The 22,369-nt window shown below is 44.5% G+C and overlaps 2 protein-coding genes and 1 long non-coding RNA gene across 4 annotated transcripts; 1 reads left to right on the top strand and 2 right to left on the bottom strand.

Annotated features, from left to right (window-relative positions):
- The first annotated feature begins 567 nt into the window (after positions 1–567).
- On the top strand, positions 568–9,481 carry LOC118363270 (protein RD3-like). Its single transcript, XM_035743953.1, has 3 exons — positions 568–772; positions 1,095–1,399; positions 8,765–9,481. The coding sequence occupies exons 2-3, from the start codon at positions 1,095–1,097 to the stop codon at positions 9,123–9,125; spliced, it is 666 nt and encodes a 221-aa protein (XP_035599846.1). The 5' UTR covers positions 568–772; the 3' UTR covers positions 9,126–9,481.
- A 138-nt stretch (positions 9,482–9,619) lies between these two features.
- On the bottom strand, positions 9,620–14,692 carry LOC118363268 (syntaxin-5-like). 2 transcript variants are annotated; one of them, XM_035743951.2, is made up of 11 exons: positions 14,555–14,692; positions 13,831–14,066; positions 13,634–13,704; positions 12,913–12,968; positions 12,737–12,807; positions 12,436–12,552; positions 12,263–12,319; positions 11,961–12,045; positions 11,725–11,831; positions 11,532–11,653; positions 9,620–11,407 (listed from the first exon to the last, which is right to left on the bottom strand). In XM_035743951.2, exons 2-11 carry the CDS (start codon positions 13,891–13,893, stop codon positions 11,248–11,250), a joined length of 909 nt encoding a protein of 302 aa, XP_035599844.1. In that variant the 5' UTR covers positions 13,894–14,066; positions 14,555–14,692; the 3' UTR covers positions 9,620–11,247. The 2 variants fall into 2 exon arrangements, with proteins under 2 accessions (XP_035599844.1, XP_035599845.1); XM_035743952.2 differs by having other exon boundaries at positions 13,831–13,996; positions 14,555–14,690.
- A 3,605-nt stretch (positions 14,693–18,297) lies between these two features.
- LOC127913698 (uncharacterized) lies at positions 18,298–19,057 on the bottom strand. Its single transcript, XR_008086540.1, has 3 exons — positions 18,908–19,057; positions 18,558–18,597; positions 18,298–18,441 (listed from the first exon to the last, which is right to left on the bottom strand). It is a non-coding gene; the product is annotated as an uncharacterized LOC127913698 (long non-coding RNA).
- Positions 19,058–22,369: the final 3,312 nt, after the last annotated feature.

Genomic DNA, 22,369 nt, shown 5'->3' with positions numbered 1-22,369 from the left:
CGGAGTTATTAGGACGATGATCATGATCTAAATATAATAGTTTTTGATGTTACTATTTTGTCACTAATGAGGTAGTTTTCCTATATGTGCCTAGGTCTTCCAGGAAGAGTAGAAATACCTTGCCAATGTCACACTCAGCTCACTATCGGTCTAGGGGTTCTATAAACATTTATCTGAGGTTTATCATTTCAATTTAATCAAATGCAAGTATCATTGACAAAACCCACACCATTCCTTTACCAACCAGCATCTAAGTAGAGTCATTCATCAGGAGTCCTCGCTGAAGATATTGCTTGTGTTTTACTGTATATTTAAGGTCCAGTGTCTCTGTTTTGATTCACAGATGACATAACAAAACTGTTGGTACCCCCTGCTGCTACGCTGCTCTAGTTGGCTGACTGGATATGTACAGACTGACACGTCTAGCAACACCTCCATGTGTGCTTATGAGGTTAGTCCTGTTGTGAGGTAAAATACCTGTCAATCACTCTGTATTTTAATACAGGATTACATTCATTGTCAATCCCGAACAAACACACACACCTATCTGCCACGGACCTTCGAGGTAACAAGGTGGTCAGTTATCAGTGTGAAAGAGTTTAGATTTTTAGATTTTCTGTTTAACAGTACATTTTTTCCAGTTGCATACCAAAGACAACAGAAACATATATTTTATACTGTGAAATGATGTCATTGTCTGCATATTGATAAGAAGAGGATTTGTAACAAACAAAGAGACTATTCAATAATTGACTCATAGAATTTTGTAAAGGTAAGCTATCAAACTTCTGTTTGACTACAGGTAAATGTACTTTTACATGGTGTCTTGAAAAGGGCAGGACATCTTAAGACAAAAATACATTGTTGCAGTGATTCTAATTACCTGTAGTTGCAGTTCTCTCAATCAAGTATCCCCAGGTATGTTTCTTTACCGAATGAAGCACTTATCTGATTAAGATTTAAGAACACATTTAAACAATTAAGATGCATAAAACATTTACTTCAAAAATGTTTTGTATTAATATCCTGTATCGTATAGCATGAATTTGCAGCATGAAAACAGTTTCAAGAACTTGTATTGGTCCCATCCCTAGATGTTCCCCTGGTCAGCAGTGTTTTCTCTGGAGCCGAAGGTGCCTGGACAGCGTACGGCAGAAGAACTAGTCACCAATACTCTGATGCTGGAGCTGGGTGCCATGGTGAAGCACACCGAACGTATCCGCCTTGAGAGGGTGACACAAGAGGGCCGGCGCCGACGCAGCTCCTCCTCTGCTGATTATAGATGGCTGGCCACTGCCCCCACCCACCAACCCTACGAGCTGACCCCCCGAGATCTGATAGAACTGCAGGACCTGTGTGCCAGGGTGCCACCATCTCAGTGTGGCCCTGTCATTGTCAGGTGGGACTTTGTACCTTATTAGTGTCAGAGAGGTGTATGTACACTACACATCAAATCAAATTGTATTTGTCACATGATACATGTGTAGACCTTACAGTGAAACGCTTACTTACAAGCCCTAAACCAACAATGCAGTTAAGAAAAATAAGTGTTAAGAAAGTATTTCTAATAAACTGAAGTAAAAAAGAAAGAAAGAAAAGAAAGAACAATAGAAAATAGCAAATAATTAAGGAGCAACAATAAAATAACAGTAGCGAGGCTACATACAGGTGGTACCGGTACAGAGTCAATGTGGAGGCTATATACAGGGGGTACCGGTACAGAGTCAATGTGGAGGCTATATACAGGGTGTTACAGTACAGAGTCAATGTGGAGGCTATATACAGGTGGTACCGGTACATAGTCAATGTGGAGGCTATGTACAGGTTGTACCGGTACAGAGTCAATGTGGAGGCTATATACAGGTGGTACCGGTACAGAGTCAATGTGGAGGCTATATACAGGGGGTACCGGTACAGAGTCAATGTGGAGGCTATATACAGGTGGTACCGGTACATAGTCAATGCGGAGGCTATATACAGGTGGTACCAATGGTACATAGTCAATGTGGAGGCTATGTACAGGTTGTACCGGTACAGAGTACAGAGTCAGAGTCAATGTGGAGGCTATATACAGGTGGTACCGGTGGAGGCAGAGTCAATGTGGAGGCTATATACAGGTGGTACCGGTACATAGTCAATGTGGAGGCTATATACAGGTGGAGTACCGGTGGTGGAGGCTATATACAGGTGGTACACAGAGTCAATGTGGAGGCTATATACAGGGGTACCGGTACAGAGTCAATGTGGAGGCTATATGAGTCAATGGAGGCTATATACAGGTGGTACCGGTACAGAGTCAATGTGGAGGCTATATACAGGTGGTACCGGTACAGAGTCAATGTGGAGGCTATATACAGGTGGTACCGGTACAGAGTCAATGTGGAGGCTATACCGGTACAGGTGGTACCGGTACAGAGTCAATGTGGAGGCTATATACAGGGTGGTACAATGGGAGGCTATATACAGGTACCGGTACAGAGTCAATGTGGAGGCTATATACAGGTGGTACCGTCAGAGTCAATGTGGAGGCTATATACAGGTGGTACCGGTACAGAGTCAATGTGGAGGCTATATACAGGTGGGTACCGGTACAGAGTCAATGTGGAGGCTATATACAGGTGGTACCGGTACAGAGTCAATGTGGAGGCTATATACAGGTGGTACATATACAGGGGTACCGTACAGAGTCAATGTGGAGGCTATATACAGGTGGTACCGGTACAGGTCAATGTGGAGGCTATATACAGGTGTTACAGAGTCAATGTGGAGGCTATGTATGGTACCGAGTCAATACAGGTGGAGGCTATGTACAGGTGGTACCGGTACAGAGTCAATGTGGAGGCTATATACAGGGGGTACCGGTACAGAGTCAATGTACAGGGGTTACAGTACAGAGTCAATGTGGAGGCTATATACAGGGGGTTACAGGTACAGAGTCAATGTGGAGGCTATATACAGGGGTACCGGTACAGAGTCAATGTGGAGGCTATATACAGGGGTACCGGTACAGAGTCAATGTGGAGGCTATATACAGGGTGTTACAGTACAGAGTCAATGTGGAGGCTATATACAGGGGTACCGGTACAGAGTCAATGTGGAGGCTATATACAGGGTGTTACAGTACAGAGTCAATGTGGAGGCTATATACAGGGGTACCGGTACAGAGTCAATGTGGAGGCTATATACAGGGGGTACCGGTACAGAGTCAATGTGGAGGCTATATACAGGTGTTACAGTACAGAGTCAATGGTGTTACAGTACAGAGTCAATGTGGAGGCTATATACAGGGGTACCGGTACATAGTCAATGTGGAGGCTATATACAGGGTGTTACAGTACAGAGTCAATGTGGAGGCTATATACAGGTGGTACCGGTACAGAGTCAATGTGGAGGCTATGTACAGGTTGTACCGGTACAGAGTCAATGTGGAGGCTATATACAGGTGGTACCGGTACAGAGTCAATGTGGAGGCTATATACAGGGGTACCGGTACAGAGTCAATGTGGAGGCTATATACAGGTGGGTACCGGTACATAGTCAATGTGGAGGCTATATACAGGTGGTACCGGTACAGAGTCAATGTGGAGGCTATATACAGGTGGTACCGGTACAGAGTCAATGTGGAGGCTATATGGGTGTTACAGGTCAATGTGGAGGCTATATACAGGGGGTACCGGTACAGAGTCAATGTGGAGGCTATATACAGGTGGTACCGGTACAGAGTCAATGTGGAGGCTATATACAGGTGGTACCGGTACAGAGTCAATGTGGAGGCTATATACAGGTGGTACCGGTACAGAGTCAATGTGGAGGCTATATACAGGGGGTACCGGTACAGAGTCAATGTGGAGGCTATATACAGGTGGTACCGGTACAGAGTCAATGTGGAGGCTATGTACAGGTGGTACCGGTACAGAGTCAATGTGGAGGCTATATACAGGTGGTACCGGTACAGGTCAGGGAGGCTATGTACAGGTGGTACCGGTACAGAGTCAATGTGGAGGCTATGTACAGGTGGTACCGGTACAATGTGGAGGCTAGTCAATACAGGTGGACCGGCAGAGTCAATGTGGAGGCTATATACAGGGGGTACCGGTACAGAGTCAATGTGGAGGCTATATACAGGGTGTTACAGTACAGAGTCAATGTGGAGGCTATATACAGGGGTACCGGTACAGAGTCAATGTGGAGGCTATATACAGGGGGTACCGGTACAGAGTCAATGTGGAGGCTATATACAGGGGGTACCGGTACAGAGTCAATGTGGAGGCTATATACAGGGTGTTACAGTACAGAGTCAATGTGGAGGCTATATACAGCTACAGAGTCAATGGGGGTGGTACCGGTACAGAGTCAATGTGGAGGCTATATACAGGGTGTTACAGTACAGAGTCAATGTGGAGGCTATATACAGGGGGTACCGGTACAGAGTCAATGTGGAGGCTATATACAGGGGGTACCGGTACAGAGTCAATGTGGAGGCTATATACAGGGTGTTACAGTACAGAGTCAATGTGGAGGCTATATACAGGGGGTACCGGTACATAGTCAATGTGGAGGCTATATACAGGGTGTTACAGTACAGAGTCAATGTGGAGGCTATATACAGGTGGTACCGGTACAGAGTCAATGTGGAGGCTATGTACAGGTTGTTACCAGAGTCAATGGGAGGCTATACAGAGTCAATGTGGAGGCTATATACAGGTGGTACCGGTACAGAGTCAATGTGGAGGCTATATACAGGGGGTACCGGTACAGAGTCAATGTGGAGGCTATATACAGGTGGTACCGGTACAGAGTCAATGTGGAGGCTATATACAGGTGGTACCGGTACATAGTCAATGTGGAGGCTATGTACAGGTTGTATGTGGTCAATGTGGAGGCTATATACAGGTGTTACCAGGTACAGAGTCAATGTGGAGGCTATATACAGGTGGTACCGGTACATAGTCAATGTGGAGGCTATGTACAGGTGGTACCGGTACAGAGTCAATGTGGAGGCTATATACAGGTGGTACCGGTACAGAGTCAATGTGGAGGCTATATACAGGTGGTACCGGTACAGAGTCAATGTGGAGGCTATATACAGGTGGTACCGGTACAGAGTCAATGTGGAGGCTATGTACAGGTGGTACCGGTACATAGTCAATGTGGAGGCTATGTACAGGTGGTACCGGTACAGAGTCAATGTGGAGGCTATGTACAGGTGGTACCGGTACAGGTAGTCAATGTGGAGGCTATGTACAGGTGGTACCGGTACAGAGTCAATGTGGAGGCTATATACAGGTGGTACCGGTACAGAGTCAATGTGGAGGCTATATACAGGGGTGTTACAGTACAGAGTCAATGTGGAGGCTATATACAGGGGGTATACAGATACAGAGTCAATGTGGAGGCTATATACAGGGGTACCGGTACAGATTCAATGTGGAGGCTATATACAGGGGGGTACCGGTACAGAGTCAATGTGGAGGCTATATACAGGGTGTTACAGTACAGAGTCAATGTGGAGGCTATATACAGGGGGTACCGGTACAGAGTCAATGTGGAGGCTATATACAGGGTGTTACAGTACAGAGTCAATGTGGAGGCTATATACAGGGGGTACCGGTACAGAGTCAATGTGGAGGCTATATACAGGGGGTACCGGTACAGAGTCAATGTGGAGGCTATATACAGGGTGTTACAGTACAGAGTCAATGTGGAGGCTATATACAGGGGGTACCGGTACAGAGTCAATGTGGAGGCTATATACAGGGGGTACCGGTACAGAGTCAATGTGGAGGCTATATACAGGGGGTACCGGTACAGAGTCAATGTGGAGGCTATATACAGGGTGTTACAGTACAGAGTCAATGTGGAGGCTATATACAGGGGGTACCGGTACAGAGTCAATGTGGAGGCTATATACAGGGTGTTACAGTACAGAGTCAATGTGGAGGCTATATACAGGGGGTACCGGTACAGAGTCAATGTGGAGGCTATATACAGGGGGTACCGGTACAGAGTCAATGTGGAGGCTATATACAGGGTGTTACAGTACAGAGTCAATGTGGAGGCTATATACAGGGTGTACCGGTACAGAGTCAATGTGGAGGCTATATACAGGGTGTTACAGTACAGAGTCAATGTGGAGGCTATATACAGGGGCTACCGGTACAGAGTCAATGTGGAGGCTATATACAGGGTGTTACAGTACAGAGTCAATGTGGAGGCTATATACAGGGTGTACCGGTACAGAGTCAATGTGGAGGCTATATACAGGGGGTACCGGTACAGAGTCAATGTGGAGGCTATATACAGGGGCTACCGGTACAGAGTCAGTGTGGAGGCTATATACAGGGTGTACAGTACAGAGTCAATGTGGAGGCTATATACAGGGGGTACCGGTACAGAGTCAATGTGGAGGCTATATACAGGGTGTTACAGTACAGAGTCAATGTGGAGGCTATATACAGGGGGTTACAGTACAGAGTCAATGTGGAGGCTATATACAGGGGTACCGGTACAGAGTCAATGTGGAGGCTATATACAGGGGTACAGTACAGAGTCAATGTGGAGGCTATATACAGGGTGTTACAGTACAGAGTCAATGTGGAGGCTATATACAGGGGGTACCGGTACATAGTCAATGTGGAGGCTATATACAGGGTGTTACAGTACAGAGTCAATGTGGAGGCTATATACAGGTGGTACCGGTACAGAGTCAATGTGGAGGCTATATACAGGGGGTACCGGTACATAGTCAATGTGGAGGCTATATACAGGGTGTTCCAGTACAGAGTCAATGTGGAGACTATATACAGGTGGTACTGGTACAGAGTCAATGTGCATTGGTTAGTCCAGGTAATATGTACATGTAGGTAGAAGTAAAGTGACTATACATAGATAATAGAGAGTAGCAGCAGCATAAAAATGGGGGTGGGGGGGGTTCAATACAAATAGTCCGGGTAGCCATTTGATTAGCTGTTCAGGAGTATTATGGCTTGGGGGTAGAAGCTGTTTAGAAGCCTTTTGGACCTAGACTTGGTGCTCCGGTACCACTTGCCGTGCGGCAGCAGAGGGAACAGTCTATTTTTAGGGCCTTCCTCTGACACCGCCTGGTATAGAGGTTCTGGATGGCAGGAAGCTTGGCCCCAGTGATGTACTGGGGTGTACGCACTACCCTATGTACTGCCTTGCGGTCGGAGGCCGAGCAGTTGCCATACCAGGCATTGATACAACCAGTCTGGATGCTCTCAATGGTGCATCTGTAGAACTTTTTGAGGATCTGAGGACCAATGCCAAATCTTTTCAGTCTTCTGAGGGGGAATAGGCGTTGTTGTGCCCTCTTCACGACTGTCTTGGTGTGTTAGTTTGTTGGTGATGTGGACACCAAGGAACTTGAAGCTCTCAACCTGCTCCACTACAGCCCCATCGATGAGAATGGGGACATGCTCGGTCCTCCTTTTCCTGTAGTCCACAATCATCTCCATTGTCTTGATCACATTGAAGGAGAGGTGGTTATCCTGGCACCACACTGCCAAGTCTCTGACCTCCTCCCTATAGGCTGTCTCTTCGTTGTCTGTGATCAGGCCTACCATTGTTGCGTCGTCGGCAAACTTAATGATGGTGTTGGAGTCGTGCTTGGCCATGCAGTCATGGGTGAACAGTGAGTTCAGGAGGGGACTGAGCACGCACCCCTGAGGGGCCCCCGTGTTGAGGATCAGCGTGGCAGATGTATTGTTACCTACCCTTACCACCTGGGGGCGGCCCGTCAGGAAGTCCAGAATCCAGTTGTAGAGGGAGGTGTTTAGTCCGAGGGTCCTTAGCTTAGTGATGAGCTTTGAGGTCACTATGGTGTTGAACACTGAGCTGTAGTCAATGAATAGCATTCTCACATAGGGGTTCCTTTTGTCCAGGTGTGAAAGGGCAGTGTGGAGTGCAATAGAGATTGCATCATCTGTGGATCTGTTGGGGCAGTATGCAAATTGGAGTGGGTCTAGGGTTTCTGGGATAATGGTGTTGATGTGAGCCATGACCAGCCTTTCAAAGCACTTCATGTCTACAGACGTGAGTGCTACTGTTTGGTAGTCATTTAGGCAGGTTACCTTGGTGTTCTTGGGCACAGGGACTATGGTGGTCTGCTTGAAACATGTTGGTATTACAGACTCGGTCAGGAACAGGTTGAAAATATCAGTGAAGACACTTGCCAGTTGGCCAGAGCATGCTCAGGGTACACGTCCTGGTAATCCATCTGGCCCCGCGGCCTTGTGAATGTTGACCTGTTTAAAGGTCTTACTAACATCGGCTACGGAGAGCGTGATCACACAGTTGTCAGGAAAAGCTGATGCTCTCATGCATGCTTCAGTGTTGCTTGCCTCGAAGCGAGTATAGAAGTTATTTAGCTCGTCTGGTAGGCTTGTATCACTGGGCAGCTCATGGCTGTGCTTCCCTTTGTAGTTCGTAATTGTTTGCAAGCCCTGCCACATCCGACGAACATCGGAGTCGGTGTAGTACGATTCAATCTTCGTCCTGTAGACGCTTTGCCTGTTTGATGATTCATCGGAGGGCATAGCGGGATCAATGCCATACTTCTCAATGCCATGGGAAGAATTCCGGAACATATTCCAGTCTGTGCTAGAAAAACAGTCCTGTAGTTTAGCATCTGCTTCATTTTTCCACTTATCCTGAATGTCTCAGGTAGATAGGTCCTCAACAGGTCCACCTTTATCTCTCTATCAACATCAAACAAACTCCTTTTTTACCTTTGTCCTCTATCCAGGTTCAGGAATCTGGTGACAAAGACCGAGCCGGAAGTTTACGAGGTGGCTCGTCTGTTCCGCACGGTTCTACATGACTGTGTGGAGGGAGAAGAGGAGAACGAGGAGATGAGGATGAGGTCAGCCGGCTGGGACAAACAACGCAGCAAGAGCCTCTCCTTTGTAACCTTCCGCTCCAAGTTACGCCCCGCACCCTTCAGGGGCGGGGGCCTGGGCGGGTCGCGCGGCAACCTGCAGGAGGAGTCAAGCTGGTACGAGGAAGAGGAGCAGGAGGGAGCAGCGAATGTGGCGAGAGCGGCCAGGAAGGGGAGGAGCATGAGCATGCCTGATATCACCCCCATCGAACAGAGTGCACTTGGCTGAGAAAGGGAGGGACAACTGCTGATGTAAAAAGGGCTTTATAAAATACATCTGATTGATTGAGGAAGGGAGGAATGGGACAAAGAAAGGAATGTCGAGAAGTCAAATATGTCTCAAGGTGAGACATGCAACATTGACAGGACACACCTCAGCAGATTTCCACTTACTCTTTAGACAAAAAGATGCAGCTGTATTAAACATATACCAGAGTGGAAATGCAAGCTTAGCCAGCAGATGTATGCCATAATATTTCAAACATTGTTTTTATTGTGAATTACATCTTCTGAACGTGTGAACACTTGAAATGCAAAATTAACTTGATTTTGAATGCATAAAATAAAACCTTATTTTTCAACAGATCCTTGATAATGAGTTTGTGTGGATTCAATACAATGAGTCCATTACTACTGTTCCAGTCCTTTGGTTGTGATTCTTACTCTATAAGTTAATTCTATTAACCTTCTATAATACTTTTACTCAGTAAAGAATTAGAGTCCTTTGTACTTCCCCATAGTTATTTTTTAATATGCACTTATTTCCAATATATTAGCACTTTATACACTGTAGAAGTCAAGGCATTTGGCAAAAAAAAGGGAAGAAATAGGAGTGTTTCCTTATTAACAAAGTTCTGGTCGTTAAATAATGGCCTGTCCCCAGAGACGCCTGTCCCCAGAGACGCCTGTCCCCAGAGACGTCTGTCCCCAAGAGACGCCTGTCCTCAAGAGACGCCTGTCCCCAGAGACGCCTGTCCCCAGAGACGCCTGTCCTCAGAGACGCCTGTCCCCAGAGACGCCTGTCCCCAGAGACGCCTGTCCTCAGAGAGAGAGAGGAAGAGGACAGTCTCCAATAAAGCAGTAAGGTCCAAACTGGCCAGTTGCAGAGAGGATTGATAGAGAGTCACTTCACTAGTGTACATTCAGCCCTTCATACCGCGTCAGAACCATCAACATGTCACCTGTTAATAACAGCTGTTATAACCTGTTAATAAGGGTTTCTCTCAAGTGACAATACAAAGTAATGACATATGGTGCCATTTGAGACTCATCCGATTCCCTATTTAGTGCACTACTTTTGTCCAGGGCCCATAAAGCTGATCAAAGTAGTGCACTGTATAGGAAGTGGCATTTGGGACACACAACAGGTAACAGTATTCAAAGTGACCCCAGCTGACTTGCTGGCAGGTAAAGCAGATCATCTAAACTGTTCATTCTGCAATAACAGTGTTATGTAACTTGTTATAAAGTGTTTGGGTCGGACTCGTCACATTGTGTTTATGATTGGATCTATGAAGGGAATGTCCTCTTCAGGTTATACCACCTTCAACCCTCCTGTACTTCATAAAACAACAGCTCATACCACAGGTGTCTTGTCACATTTCTTTGAAATTGAAAGTACCCATTTGTCAAATAAGGAAGCGTGAAAGCTTGAAAGTCCCGCAGCAAAACAAAAAATGTTTTCACTCATGCGTGGTGTGAATGATAGAGCGAGAAGTGCTTAAAGTCCCTCTCTTTAATAAGAGGATAATAATGAGGAACAAAAACTAGAATACATAATTACAATATGAGAAAGAAAACTCCAGTATTTTGTGTGCTCACAGACAGGAAGTTAATGAGTAAGCCCTTCGTGTCTTTCCACCAATCAACATTACGAGGCATAAAATAAAATTAACCAAAAACCAAAACTAGTTTGCAGAATCAAACCATTAAATAGCAATTTTTGATTAAATGTTTTATGATGATTTAGTCTCTAAAGTAATGAAGAACCGAATGACAAGAATTCTGGTCATACTATAAAGTGTTTCAATACCATATCCTTTTCATTACAGGCATTTCCTTAATCTCCGTGGGGGGAGAACTACTATAATTTGTTGGTCTGCTGAACCTCAAGTCCCAAACCATCCAATAACACTCCATTCCCACTGTTGCTGTGGCAACCCCTCATCTCAGTCCAAGCTTTCCCATTGTCTTATTTCAGACAGCATGACCCCGCCTGAACTATTGCTCGACTACTGTTTTATAGGAGTGACACAACCTATCAGAAGAGACACTAGGAGTGACACAACCTCAGACTTCCCCCTTCCTTCTCTTCTTCATGATTCCCTTCTTTCTCTGTCGTTTCTCCCTGCTCAGGCAAGGAAGACCACAAAGACGATGAAGAAGACGATGAGGACGAGGAAAATCTTGACCATAAGCCAGCGGTTGGAGGACACAGACTGGAAGTACTTTAGGATCTCTGTGTGAGCCATGTCCACATTGAGCTGAGTGTCCTCCACGTTAGCATCAATCCTACAGGGGAGGACAGGAACAAACACATAGGGCTTTAGATAAAGGTCTGGCAGTGCTCAAGCATCTCAAAGTTCCTCCTCTGCTCCCCCTCCCCACCCACCCCACGTCTCTCTCCATCCCTCACCTCTGAACCGTCTCCTCCTGCTCCTTCACCATGTGCGCCAGCTGCTGGAAGATGGAACCCAGCTCTACGATGGTGCTCTCAATGTTCTGCATGGTGTCTGCACGGCTCTGGATGTACGAGTCCTGCACCACAGAGAAACAGCATTATAGTAACACTGACAGACACAATACAGGTGATAATAAAGTGTTTTTACCTGCTCATCAATGAGCTGGAGCTGTAGAGGGTTAGATTGGTTGTCCATGTTGATGGCCACCTCACTCCCCATACTCCTGGACTCATCCTGCATCAACACTGAACTCTCTGGCAGAGGAGATGGTCAGTTGATAGAAAATACAAGTTTGGTGATTGAAATTCCAATAGACATTTGTGAAGTTATCTGGTGTAGGAATGAGAGGTTGAAGGTGAGATAAACATGGTGTTCTATCTTACTGAAGTTGTTGGCGAGGAGAGGAGAAGAAGAGGAGACAGGAGGCTGAGAGAACTGTTCTCTCCTGCTCTTCTGCTGCTTCAGGTTCTAGAGACAGAGAGGGACAGAGTATATCATGTTTACTGTACATTTTTATTGTTTATTATCTACTTCACTTGCTTTGGCAATGTTAACATATGTTTCCCACGCCAATAAATCCCTTCAATCAAATTGAAAGAGAACGAAAGAGAAAGAACGCGTTATTAGAATTCTTCAGGTTCAGTGGCAGAACGTTCCAGGGGCTGGAAGTTCCAATGAATCTTACCTCTGTTCTTACTTCTAGAACCGACTTGAAGTCATTGGACATGGATGCCAGTTTGGACTGCAACAAAACAAAAACCTGGTTGTTGATTATTAAAGCCTCAGGTTTCATATGGCTACATCATTTTACTCATCCACATCATTTACATAATGCAGTAGAGGCACTGGCAGTCAGACCTGCAGAGAGACGACGATGGTGTTGGAATGGGTCTGGATGTGTCTGCCGCTGGGAGCTCCGCGTGAACGAATCAGATCCTGCAGCTGGGCTATCTGCTTGTTCAGGCTGTTAATGTCCTGAGAGGGGAATAGTGGGAGACATACAGAAGAGAGTCAAACAGCCCACTAAAACAGACAAGTTTGCCTCTGACTAGAGATTTCACCTGACTGACTGGTCATCATGTTTACCATTTATAGTTAATGACGAGAGACAGCCGACTGTTTTTATGGTATCTGTGTCAACGCAAAAACAAAATCTCACCTGCTTGATGATGTAGGTTAACTCTTCAATCTCCACTGCCTTGTCATCAAATAGAGATTTTCTTTTAGCCACTAAAAAGGTCAAAACAGTCATATATCAAGAAATTTGACAAAACAAGTTACTCAAAATTGTTATTCATGAGAAATGTTCAAACATAAATATTGCTATATACTTACATATAGTGAGTTTCTCTAGTTTAGCAAACGTATTACTCAAGTCTTTTCCTATTCTCCTGGAGGGATTCAAAACAGGAGATTGGCATCAGTCATAGGCCAAAACATGAAAACAGTGAAAGGAATCTGCTAACGCATGTACATAGCTGCATGAAGGTGCAGGTACTTTACCCCGCACCTTAGAGACTTCTGCCCTATGTACATTGTCATGGAACACATACTGTTTTACCCACTTCATATGTATATACTGTATTCTAGTCAAGGCTCATCCTATATAACTACTGCAGTACACACTTTTTCTATTCATATACTGTCCATACACACCATTGTATGCATAAATATATATTTATATTCCGGAATCTGACCTTGGGCGTTCTGATATTTCTTCTTTTTGAGATGTGTGTTTTGTATTGTTAGGTATTACTCCACTGTTGGAGCTAGAAACATAAGCATTTCACGGGACCTGCCATAACATCTGCTAAATATGTGTATGCAACCAATACAATTTGATTTGTAAGATAACAGAAAAGAACAGACTGCATTCCAAAGAGATCACACTGAGCTACAATGTGATCAAAACACCATGGAGAAACTAACAGCAACAACTGGCCATTTACTAAATTTCAAACCAGACACACAAGTGTCAGCGACACCTCTGAGAAAATGGGTTGTGCACTGTAAATGAGTTGGCTGGCTCTTTGGGTGAGATTGGTGGCGGACTCACTTGGCCATGAGGGTGAAGTCACTGCGTTGCTTGAGAGCACTAAGGGCCGGCTTGGTGGGCTGAACACCATTCTGCAGAACGAGAGAGAAGCATGAAAATAGTGATCATTGTTCCAGATTACATGAGGGAAAATGCACAAGAAACTATCATTTGGTTACTTCAACATCACTGCCCTTGGGTCTCCCATACCTACATACCTGTCTGGTCTGTAGGGATTTGCAAGCGGACTGAAACTCATTGGTGCGATCCCTGCACGTCATCCTGGTGCAGGTATATCACCAGGAAGGGTCTGAATGATCTTGGTAGTGTCCTGGAGACGGTCCGTGCTCCGTGGAAAGTCGCTACACCTCCTGACGTCAACTCCTAACAGCGAGGCGTCGATCCGTGTCCATTGATGTTCACATATACATAAATCAATGTACACACATCTGTACTGATAGGTGGAACAGAAACTAATTCAAGTAAAGTGACATTTTGCTAGGTCGTCACCGATGCCCCGCGCTGCCTAAATAACTTAATTATCTAGTTAGATATTTACCAATACTACGTCTCGGTTTTATTTAGCAATTCAGCTTGCCCCCCACATAATAGCTAGCTAGTAGCAAGTTAGCTAATGTTAGCATAGCCAACATTACCACTGAAACAGAAACAAATGTTACCAGACACGAGCATGACAGTAATAGTAAATTAGCTAGGGAAAAAAAATATTGTCATTTACATGTTCTTAGGCATTGAGCTATTTCGTTACTCCAAGCTAACGTTATTTAAAGAGTCGACTCCATCACAGCTGATGATGTTTTGCTAACCCTAGCGACGTGGCTTGAATGTTTTCTTTGAAGAACGAAAACTTTATCTCATAACCACTCAAATCAAACGTATATATCTAGTTTTACTCGATAAACGTTATAAAATTCAACTTACTATTCGCGAACTTCCACAAGACTTCACAGATATGTCGATGTTTTTAGCAAGCCGAGTCTGATGGAATGAAAGTTTGAATCCGGGTCATTTCCGGATGCTGACGTCATTGCCACGTCCACCACTGCTTGAGCCCCAGCCAAAATACACCACCAGATGTCGCCATATGTTATGTTTTGTAAACAGATATGTCAACTAATGCAGTATTCAAGCCAACTTGCTGTTTGTTATTGTTTCTTCTAGGTTTAAAGGCGGTTGACATACAATACATGTTGCGTTACTGCCACCGACTCGACTGGGGTATAAAATCCCTTATACTTGGCTTGGAAAAGGGGAAAAAAAATCATAAACAAATACCTTACCATCTAACCCACCCAATTCCACTACTTAAACCTATCTACTCCTACCTCAGGCAAAGGGCCTGGAAGAACGGCAAACCATAACTCTACACCCTGTAACTCTTCTGATATGAAATCTTGTACACCCAAATACTTCTCTGCAGGTGCCTCTACAACCTTTATTTTCTGTGACTTACATTTCATCCAATCTTACTGATGCGGCAGGTAGCCTAGTGTTTAGAGCGTTGGGACAGTAACGAATGTTTGCTGGATCAAATCCCCAAGCTGACAAGGTAAAAATCTGTTGTTCTGCCCCTGAACAAGGCAGTTAAAACTTCTTCAGGATCGGTGGGTCCCCCACCGGACGGTTGAGCTAACGCAGGCTAATGCGATTAGCATGAGGTTGTAAGTGTAACAGTATAGCTTCCATCCCTCTCCTCGCCCCTACCTGGGCTCGAACCAGAGACCCTCTCCCCATATAACAACTGCCTCCCACGAAGCATCGTTACCCATCACTCCACAAAAGCCACGGCCCTTGCAGAGCAAGGGGAACAACTACTTCAAGGTCTCAGAGCAAGTGATGCTTAAATTCTTGTTAATCTAACTGCACAGTCAGATTTGGGTATGTCATTTTAGGTGAACATTTAAGGGGCAGATCCTCCCCGGTAGGCAGTCATTGTAAATAATACTTTGCTCTTAACTAACTTTCCTAATTAAATAAGGTTCCATTTTTTGTTGTTGTTAAATACATCACTATTTTCCCTATCCCTCTACTGGCATAGACCTACTATTCACACAAATCCTCTCAGGATCCCTCCATTTTGACCCATCTTCCTCTACTTTCTTCACTGCCTCAGCGTACGACACCCTCTGTACTACTCTGCACTAACCCTGGTAACCATCTTCTCTTGGACCAGACACTTCTGATCCCCAGCCCCATGGGCACCCCTACAATTAACACATACAGCTTCTTTAATATAATAATAATAATAATATATGCCATTTAGCAGATGCTTTTATCCAAAGCGACTTACAGTCATGTGTGCATACATTCTACGTATGGGTGGTCCCGGGGATCGAACCCACTACCCTGGCGTTACAAGCGCCATGCTCTACCAACTGAGCTACAGAAGGACCAATATAACACTTTCCTTTGTCTCATGCCCTTCTACACACTTCTCACACCTAGGAACCTCCCCCCTACACACTAATGCCACATGCCCAGAAGCTTGACACTTGAAACAACGTAATGGATTCGGTACAAAAGCTCAGAGGATAACTAAAATATCCTAACATCACTTTGTGGGGCAAACACAAACAATTATCACAAGACCTCTTCGGGTTACCTTCACCAATTCCACAGCACCCAACTCCCTTTTCACCCACCTTGTAACCACATACAGTGCATTTGGAAAGTATTCAGACCCCTTGACTTCTTCCACATTTTGTTACATTACAGCCTTATTCTAAAATGTATTAAATTATTTATTTTTCCTCACCAATCAACACACGGACAAAGCAAGAACAGGTTTTTAGATTTTTTTGCAAATGCATTAAATATTAAAAACCAAAATACATGATTTACGTACCAATTCAGACCCTTGCTATGAGACTCAAAATTGAGCTAAGGTGCATCCTGTTTCCATTGATCATCCTTGAGATATTTCTACAACTTTGAGTCAGTCTGTGGTAAATTCAATTGATTGGACATGATTTGGAAAGGCACACACCTGTCTATATAAAGGTCCCACAGTTGACAGTGCATGTCAGAGCAAAAACCAAGCCATGAGGTCAAAGGATTGTCCGTAGAGCTCAGAGACAGGATTGTGTTGAGGCACAGAACTGGGGAAGGGTACCAAAAACTGTCTGCAGCATTAAAGGTCCCCAAAAACACAGTGGCCTCCATCATTCTTAAATGGAAGAAGTTTCGAACCACCAAAACACTTCCTAGAGCTGACCGCCCGGGCCAAACTGAGCAATCGGGGGAGAAGGGCCATGGTCATGGAGGTGACCAAGAACCCGATGATCAGTCTGTGGAGATGGGAGAACCTTCCAGAAGGACAACCATCTCTGTAGCATTCCACCAATTAGGCCTTTATGATAGAGAGGCCAGACAGAAGCCACTCCTCAGTAAAAGGCACGACAGCCCACTGAGTTTGCCAAAAGGCATCTAAAGGAGAAACAAGATTCTCTGGTCTGATGAAACCAAGATTGAACTCCTTGGCCTGAATACCAAGCATCACATCTGGAGGAAACCTGACACCTTCCCTACGGTAAAGCATGGTGTTGGCAGACTTGAACCCATTCGAACATCTCTGGAGAGACCTGACAATAGCTGTGCAGTGACGCTCCCCATCCAAACTGACAGAGCTTTAGAGGATCTGCAGAGGAGAATGGGAGAAACTCCCCAAACACAGGTGTGCCAAGCTTGTAGTGTCATACCCATGAGGACTCAAGGCTGTAATCACTGCCAAAGGTGCTTCAACAGTAAAAGGGTCTGAAAACTTATGTAAATGTGATACCATTTTTTCATATTTTGTAAATTAGCAAACATTTCTAAAAACCTGTTTTTGCTTTGTCATTATGGGTTATTGTGTGTAGACTGATGAGGGAAAACAACTATTTAATCCATCTTTGAATAAGCCTGTAGCGAAACAAAATGTGGAATAAGTCAAGGGGTCTGAATACATACCAAATGTGCTGTATGGATCAGCCAAAAGGCAGGGATCCACTTTCTCAAACTCTCACTCCTCCCATCACAGACTCATCTTTATCCTGACCATCTGTGCAAAGCCTCGGGCTTCGGGAACTTCCACACACTTGCCATCTTGGATAATTCACTTCGAGAACTTCAGTACACCTGCCACCTTGGATGATTCACTTCAGGAACTTCCACACACCTGCCATCTTGGATAATTCACTTCAGGAACTTCCACACACCTGCCATCTTGGATAATTCACTTCAGGAACTTCCACACACCTGCCATCTTGGATAATTCACTTCGAGAACTTCAGTACACCTGCCATCTTGGATAATTCACTTCGAGAACTTCAGTACACCTGCCATCTTGGATAATTCACTTTGAGAACTTCAGTACACCTGCCATCTTGGATAATTCACTTCGAGAACTTCAGTACACCTGCCATCTTGGATAATTCACTTCGAGAACTTCAGTACACCTGCCATCTTGGATAATTCACTTCGAGAACTTCAGTACACCTGCCATCTTGGATAATTCACTTCGAGAACTTCAGTACACCTGCCATCTTGGATAATTCACTTCGAGAACTTCAGTACACCTGCCATCTTGGATAATTCACTTCGAGAACTTCAGTACACCTGCCATCTTGGATAATTCTTGGGATAATTCACTCCGAGAACTTCAGTACACCTGCCATCTTGGATAATTCACTTTGAGAACTTCAGTACACCTGCCATCTTGGATAATTCACTTTGAGAACTTCAGTACACCTGCCATCTTGGATAATTCACTTTGAGAACTTCAGTACACCTGCCATCTTGGATAATTCACTTTGAGAACTTCAGTACACCTGCCATCTTGGATAATTCACTTCGAGAACTTCAGTACACCTGCCATCTTGGATAATTCACTTCGAGAACTTCAGTACACCTGCCATCTTGGATAATTCACAGAACTTCCACACACCTGCCATCTTGGATAATTCACTTTGAGAACTTCAGTACACCTGCCATCTTGGATAATTCACTTCGAGAACTTCCACACACCTGCCATCTTGGATAATTCACTTCAGAACTTCAGTACACCTGCCATCTTGGATAATTCACTTCGAGAACTTCCACACACCTGCCATCTTGGATAATTCACCTTCCACACACCTGCCATCTTGGATAATTCACTTCGAGAACTTCAGTACACCTGCCATCTTGGATAATTCACTTGAGAACTTCCACACACCTGCCATCTTGGATAATTCACTTCGAGAACTTCAGTACACCTGCCATCTTGGATAATTCACTTTGAGAACTTCCGTACACCTGCCATCTTGGATAATTCACTTCAAGAACTTCCACACACCTGCCATCTTGGATAATTCACTTCGAGAACTTCAGTACACCTGCCATCTTGGATAATTCACTTTGAGAACTTCAGTACACCTGCCATCTTGGATAATTCACTTCGAGAACTTCAGTACACCTGCCATCTTGGATAATTCACTTTGAGAACTTCAGTACACCTGCCATCTTGGATAATTCACTTCTTCAGTACACCTGCCATCTTGGATAATTCACTTCGAGAACTTCAGTACACCTGCCATCTTGGATAATTCACTTCGAGAACTTCAGTACACCTGCCATCTTGGATAATTCACTTCGAGAACTTCAGTACACCTGCCATCTTGGATAATTCACTTCGAGAACTTCAGTACACCTGCCATCTTGGATAATTCACTTCGAGAACTTCAGTACACCTGCCATCTTGGATAATTCACTTCGAGAACTTCCACACACCTGCCATCTTGGATAATTCACTTCGAGAACTTCAGTACACCTGCCATCTTGGATAATTCACTTCGAGAACTTCCACACACCTGCCATCTTGGATAATTCACTTCGAGAACTTCCACACACCTGCCATCTTGGATAATTCACTTCGAGAACTTCAGTACACCTGCCATCTTGGATAATTCACTTCGAGAACTTCCACACACCTGCCATCTTGGATAATTCACTTCGAGAACTTCCACACACCTGCCATCTTGGATAATTCACTTCGAGAACTTCCACACACCTGCCATCTTGGATAATTCACTTCGAGAACTTCCACACACCTGCCATCTTGGATAATTCACTTCGAGAACTTCAGTACACCTGCCATCTTGGATAATTCACCCTCATTCACTTCTATTTCTCCTCCAGATGTAGATCTGGCGTATGGCTTACTCTGCTTACACTTTCCTCCATTCTTCTTCGACAAACCATCTCCCTTTTCCCACCATCTTCAACCAACTCAAGCTCACCTTCTACCTCCCTCACTCTCTCCCTCTTCGACTCCTTTTCCCCTCCATTCCTCCTCCGTTTTCCAAGTATGTCTCTTTATGATAATATTGCACTTACTAACATACATCTCCTTCTTGCCCTCAAGGGACTAGACTGTATTCATTTGAAACCTGCTTCATACGGGAAAACATTTCAGTAATTGAAAATTAAATGTTATGAACCAGTTAAATGTAACACTATGGTGAAAGGAAAGATATGTGAAGATAGTGTGGCCCTTACAGAGTATAGTGAAGATAACAGTGAATACCAAACTCCAGAATGTGAGAGGGGAAGGGAGGGAGACAAACAGAGGGAAGGCGATATAGCTACACAGATGAATACCGGTAGGGAGATAACATACAGGACTTGCTCAGATCTCATTCTATACCTACTGGCTCCCACATCTTTACCTCAACAAGAGCTGGCATGTTCAGACCACAACTATGTCCTCACCTATCTTCTCCCCTGCACCTCTCCTATACCCTCTCTTCTCTTTCCCTATAACCTAGACTCTCCGCCCACCTCAACCCTTTCTGTGATAAAAGCCTATGTTCTCTGATAATGCAGGGGAAAAAACTAAACAATATCTGTGCATTTGAGTACATTAACATTGTAAATACATTTTACAATATCACCCTACTAGAATCTGTAATTCATCTTCTATTGGCTTTTATGTTCTCTAAAATTATTATTTTTAAACAATGAGTCAAAGCAGCACAGCGATGCATGTTTCCGTAACAGATAACACTGATTGTATTTTCTTTTGTTCACCAAAGTCACAGGGGACTTAAAACATCATTCATCTTCCTGTCAGAGAGACATGGTTGGCCATAGTCAACACACAGAATATACACACATTGTAGGCCTACAATGACATGCACTCTCTCTCCCTCTCCCACACACAGATACCATCTAACAACACACACAGTTCAGATACCGTCAACTACCTGCTTCAACACAGCTGCTGCTACAAAAGCAGAGGAAAACAAGCCTGAAGTTTATCATTAGAAAAATATAGCACTACTCCACACAGAGAAAATGGGAAAAATACAGGAAACCACTTTCACAGAGAGAGACAGAGAGAGAGACAGGGAAAGAGAGAAAGTGAGAGGGGGGGTGAAATAGGGAGTGAAGGAGAGAGAGAGAGAGAGAGAGAGAGAGAGAGAGAGAGAGAGAGAGAGAGAGAGAGGAGAGGGGGGGAGTGAAGGATAGAGAGAGAATGATAGAGAGAGAGCAAAAGCAATGTCTTCTCATTATTTGTTGATTTCAAAAAAGCTTTTGACTCAATTTGGTATGAGAGTCTGCTATACAAATTGATGGAAAGCGGTGTTGGGGAGAAATATACAACATTATACATCACACACATTTCTTTCCACATGGCCATGGGGTGAGACAGGGATGCAGGTTAAGCCCCACCCTCTTCAACATATATATCAACAAATTGGCAAGAGCACTAAATCTGCAGCACCCAGCCTCACCCTACTAGAATCTGAAGTCAAATGACTACTGTTTGCTAATGATCTGGTGCTTCTGTCCCCAACCAAGGAGAGCCTACAGCAGCACCTAGATCTTTTGCACAGATTCTGTCAGACCTGGGCCCTGACAGTAAATCTCAGTAAGACAAAAATAATGGTGTTCCAAATGGTCCAGTTACCAGGACCACAAATAAAAATTCCATCTAGACACCATTGCCCTAGAGAACAAAAAACACTATACATACCTGGGCCTAAACATCAGCGCCACAGGTAACTTCCACAAAGCTCTGAACGATCTGATAGACAAGGCAAGAAGGGCCTTCTATGCCATCAAAAGGAAGATAAAATACTTGAATCAGTTAAGGAACCCATTGCCCTTTACGGTTGTGAGGTCTGGGGTCCACTCACCAACCAGGAGTTCAGGAGTTCACAAAATGGGACAAACATGAAATTGAGACTCTGCATGCACAATTCTGCAAAAATATCCTCTGTGTACAACGTAAAACACCAAATAATGCAAGTAGAGCAGAATTAGGTTGATAACCGCTAATTATCAAACTTCTACAACCACCTAAAATAAAGCGATTCCCAAACCTTGCATAACAAAGCAATCACCTAGAGAGATTAACCTGGAGAAAAGTCCCCTAAGCAAGCCCCACAGAGGCCCAGGACAGCAACACAATTAGACCCAACCAAATCATGAGAAAAATAAAATTACTTAACACTGTCATGACGTTGCCCTCTTTGGGTACAGCAAGCCCCATCCTCCTCTTCCTGCCTCCCCCTTTCCTCCTTCAACTAGGCTGTTGTGGTCAGAGAGAGGTCGTAGATTCCTGAGGATCTCCTCATGGCCACACAGTATAGAGATAGAGTAAAGTTTCATAGAGAACAAAGGAATTTCTTCCACCTCACAGAACTTGAGGTCTGAACAACGTTTACGTTCCGGAGAAGGTATAAATGATCGGTGAAGAATCCATCTACGAAC

Source organism: Oncorhynchus keta, chromosome 30, assembly GCF_023373465.1.
Source record: "Oncorhynchus keta strain PuntledgeMale-10-30-2019 chromosome 30, Oket_V2, whole genome shotgun sequence".
In the NCBI taxonomy this organism is placed as follows: Eukaryota; Metazoa; Chordata; class Actinopteri; order Salmoniformes; family Salmonidae; genus Oncorhynchus; species Oncorhynchus keta.
The sequence above is the reverse complement of the archived record's forward strand: the minus strand, read 5'-3'. Positions and strand labels throughout refer to the sequence as shown.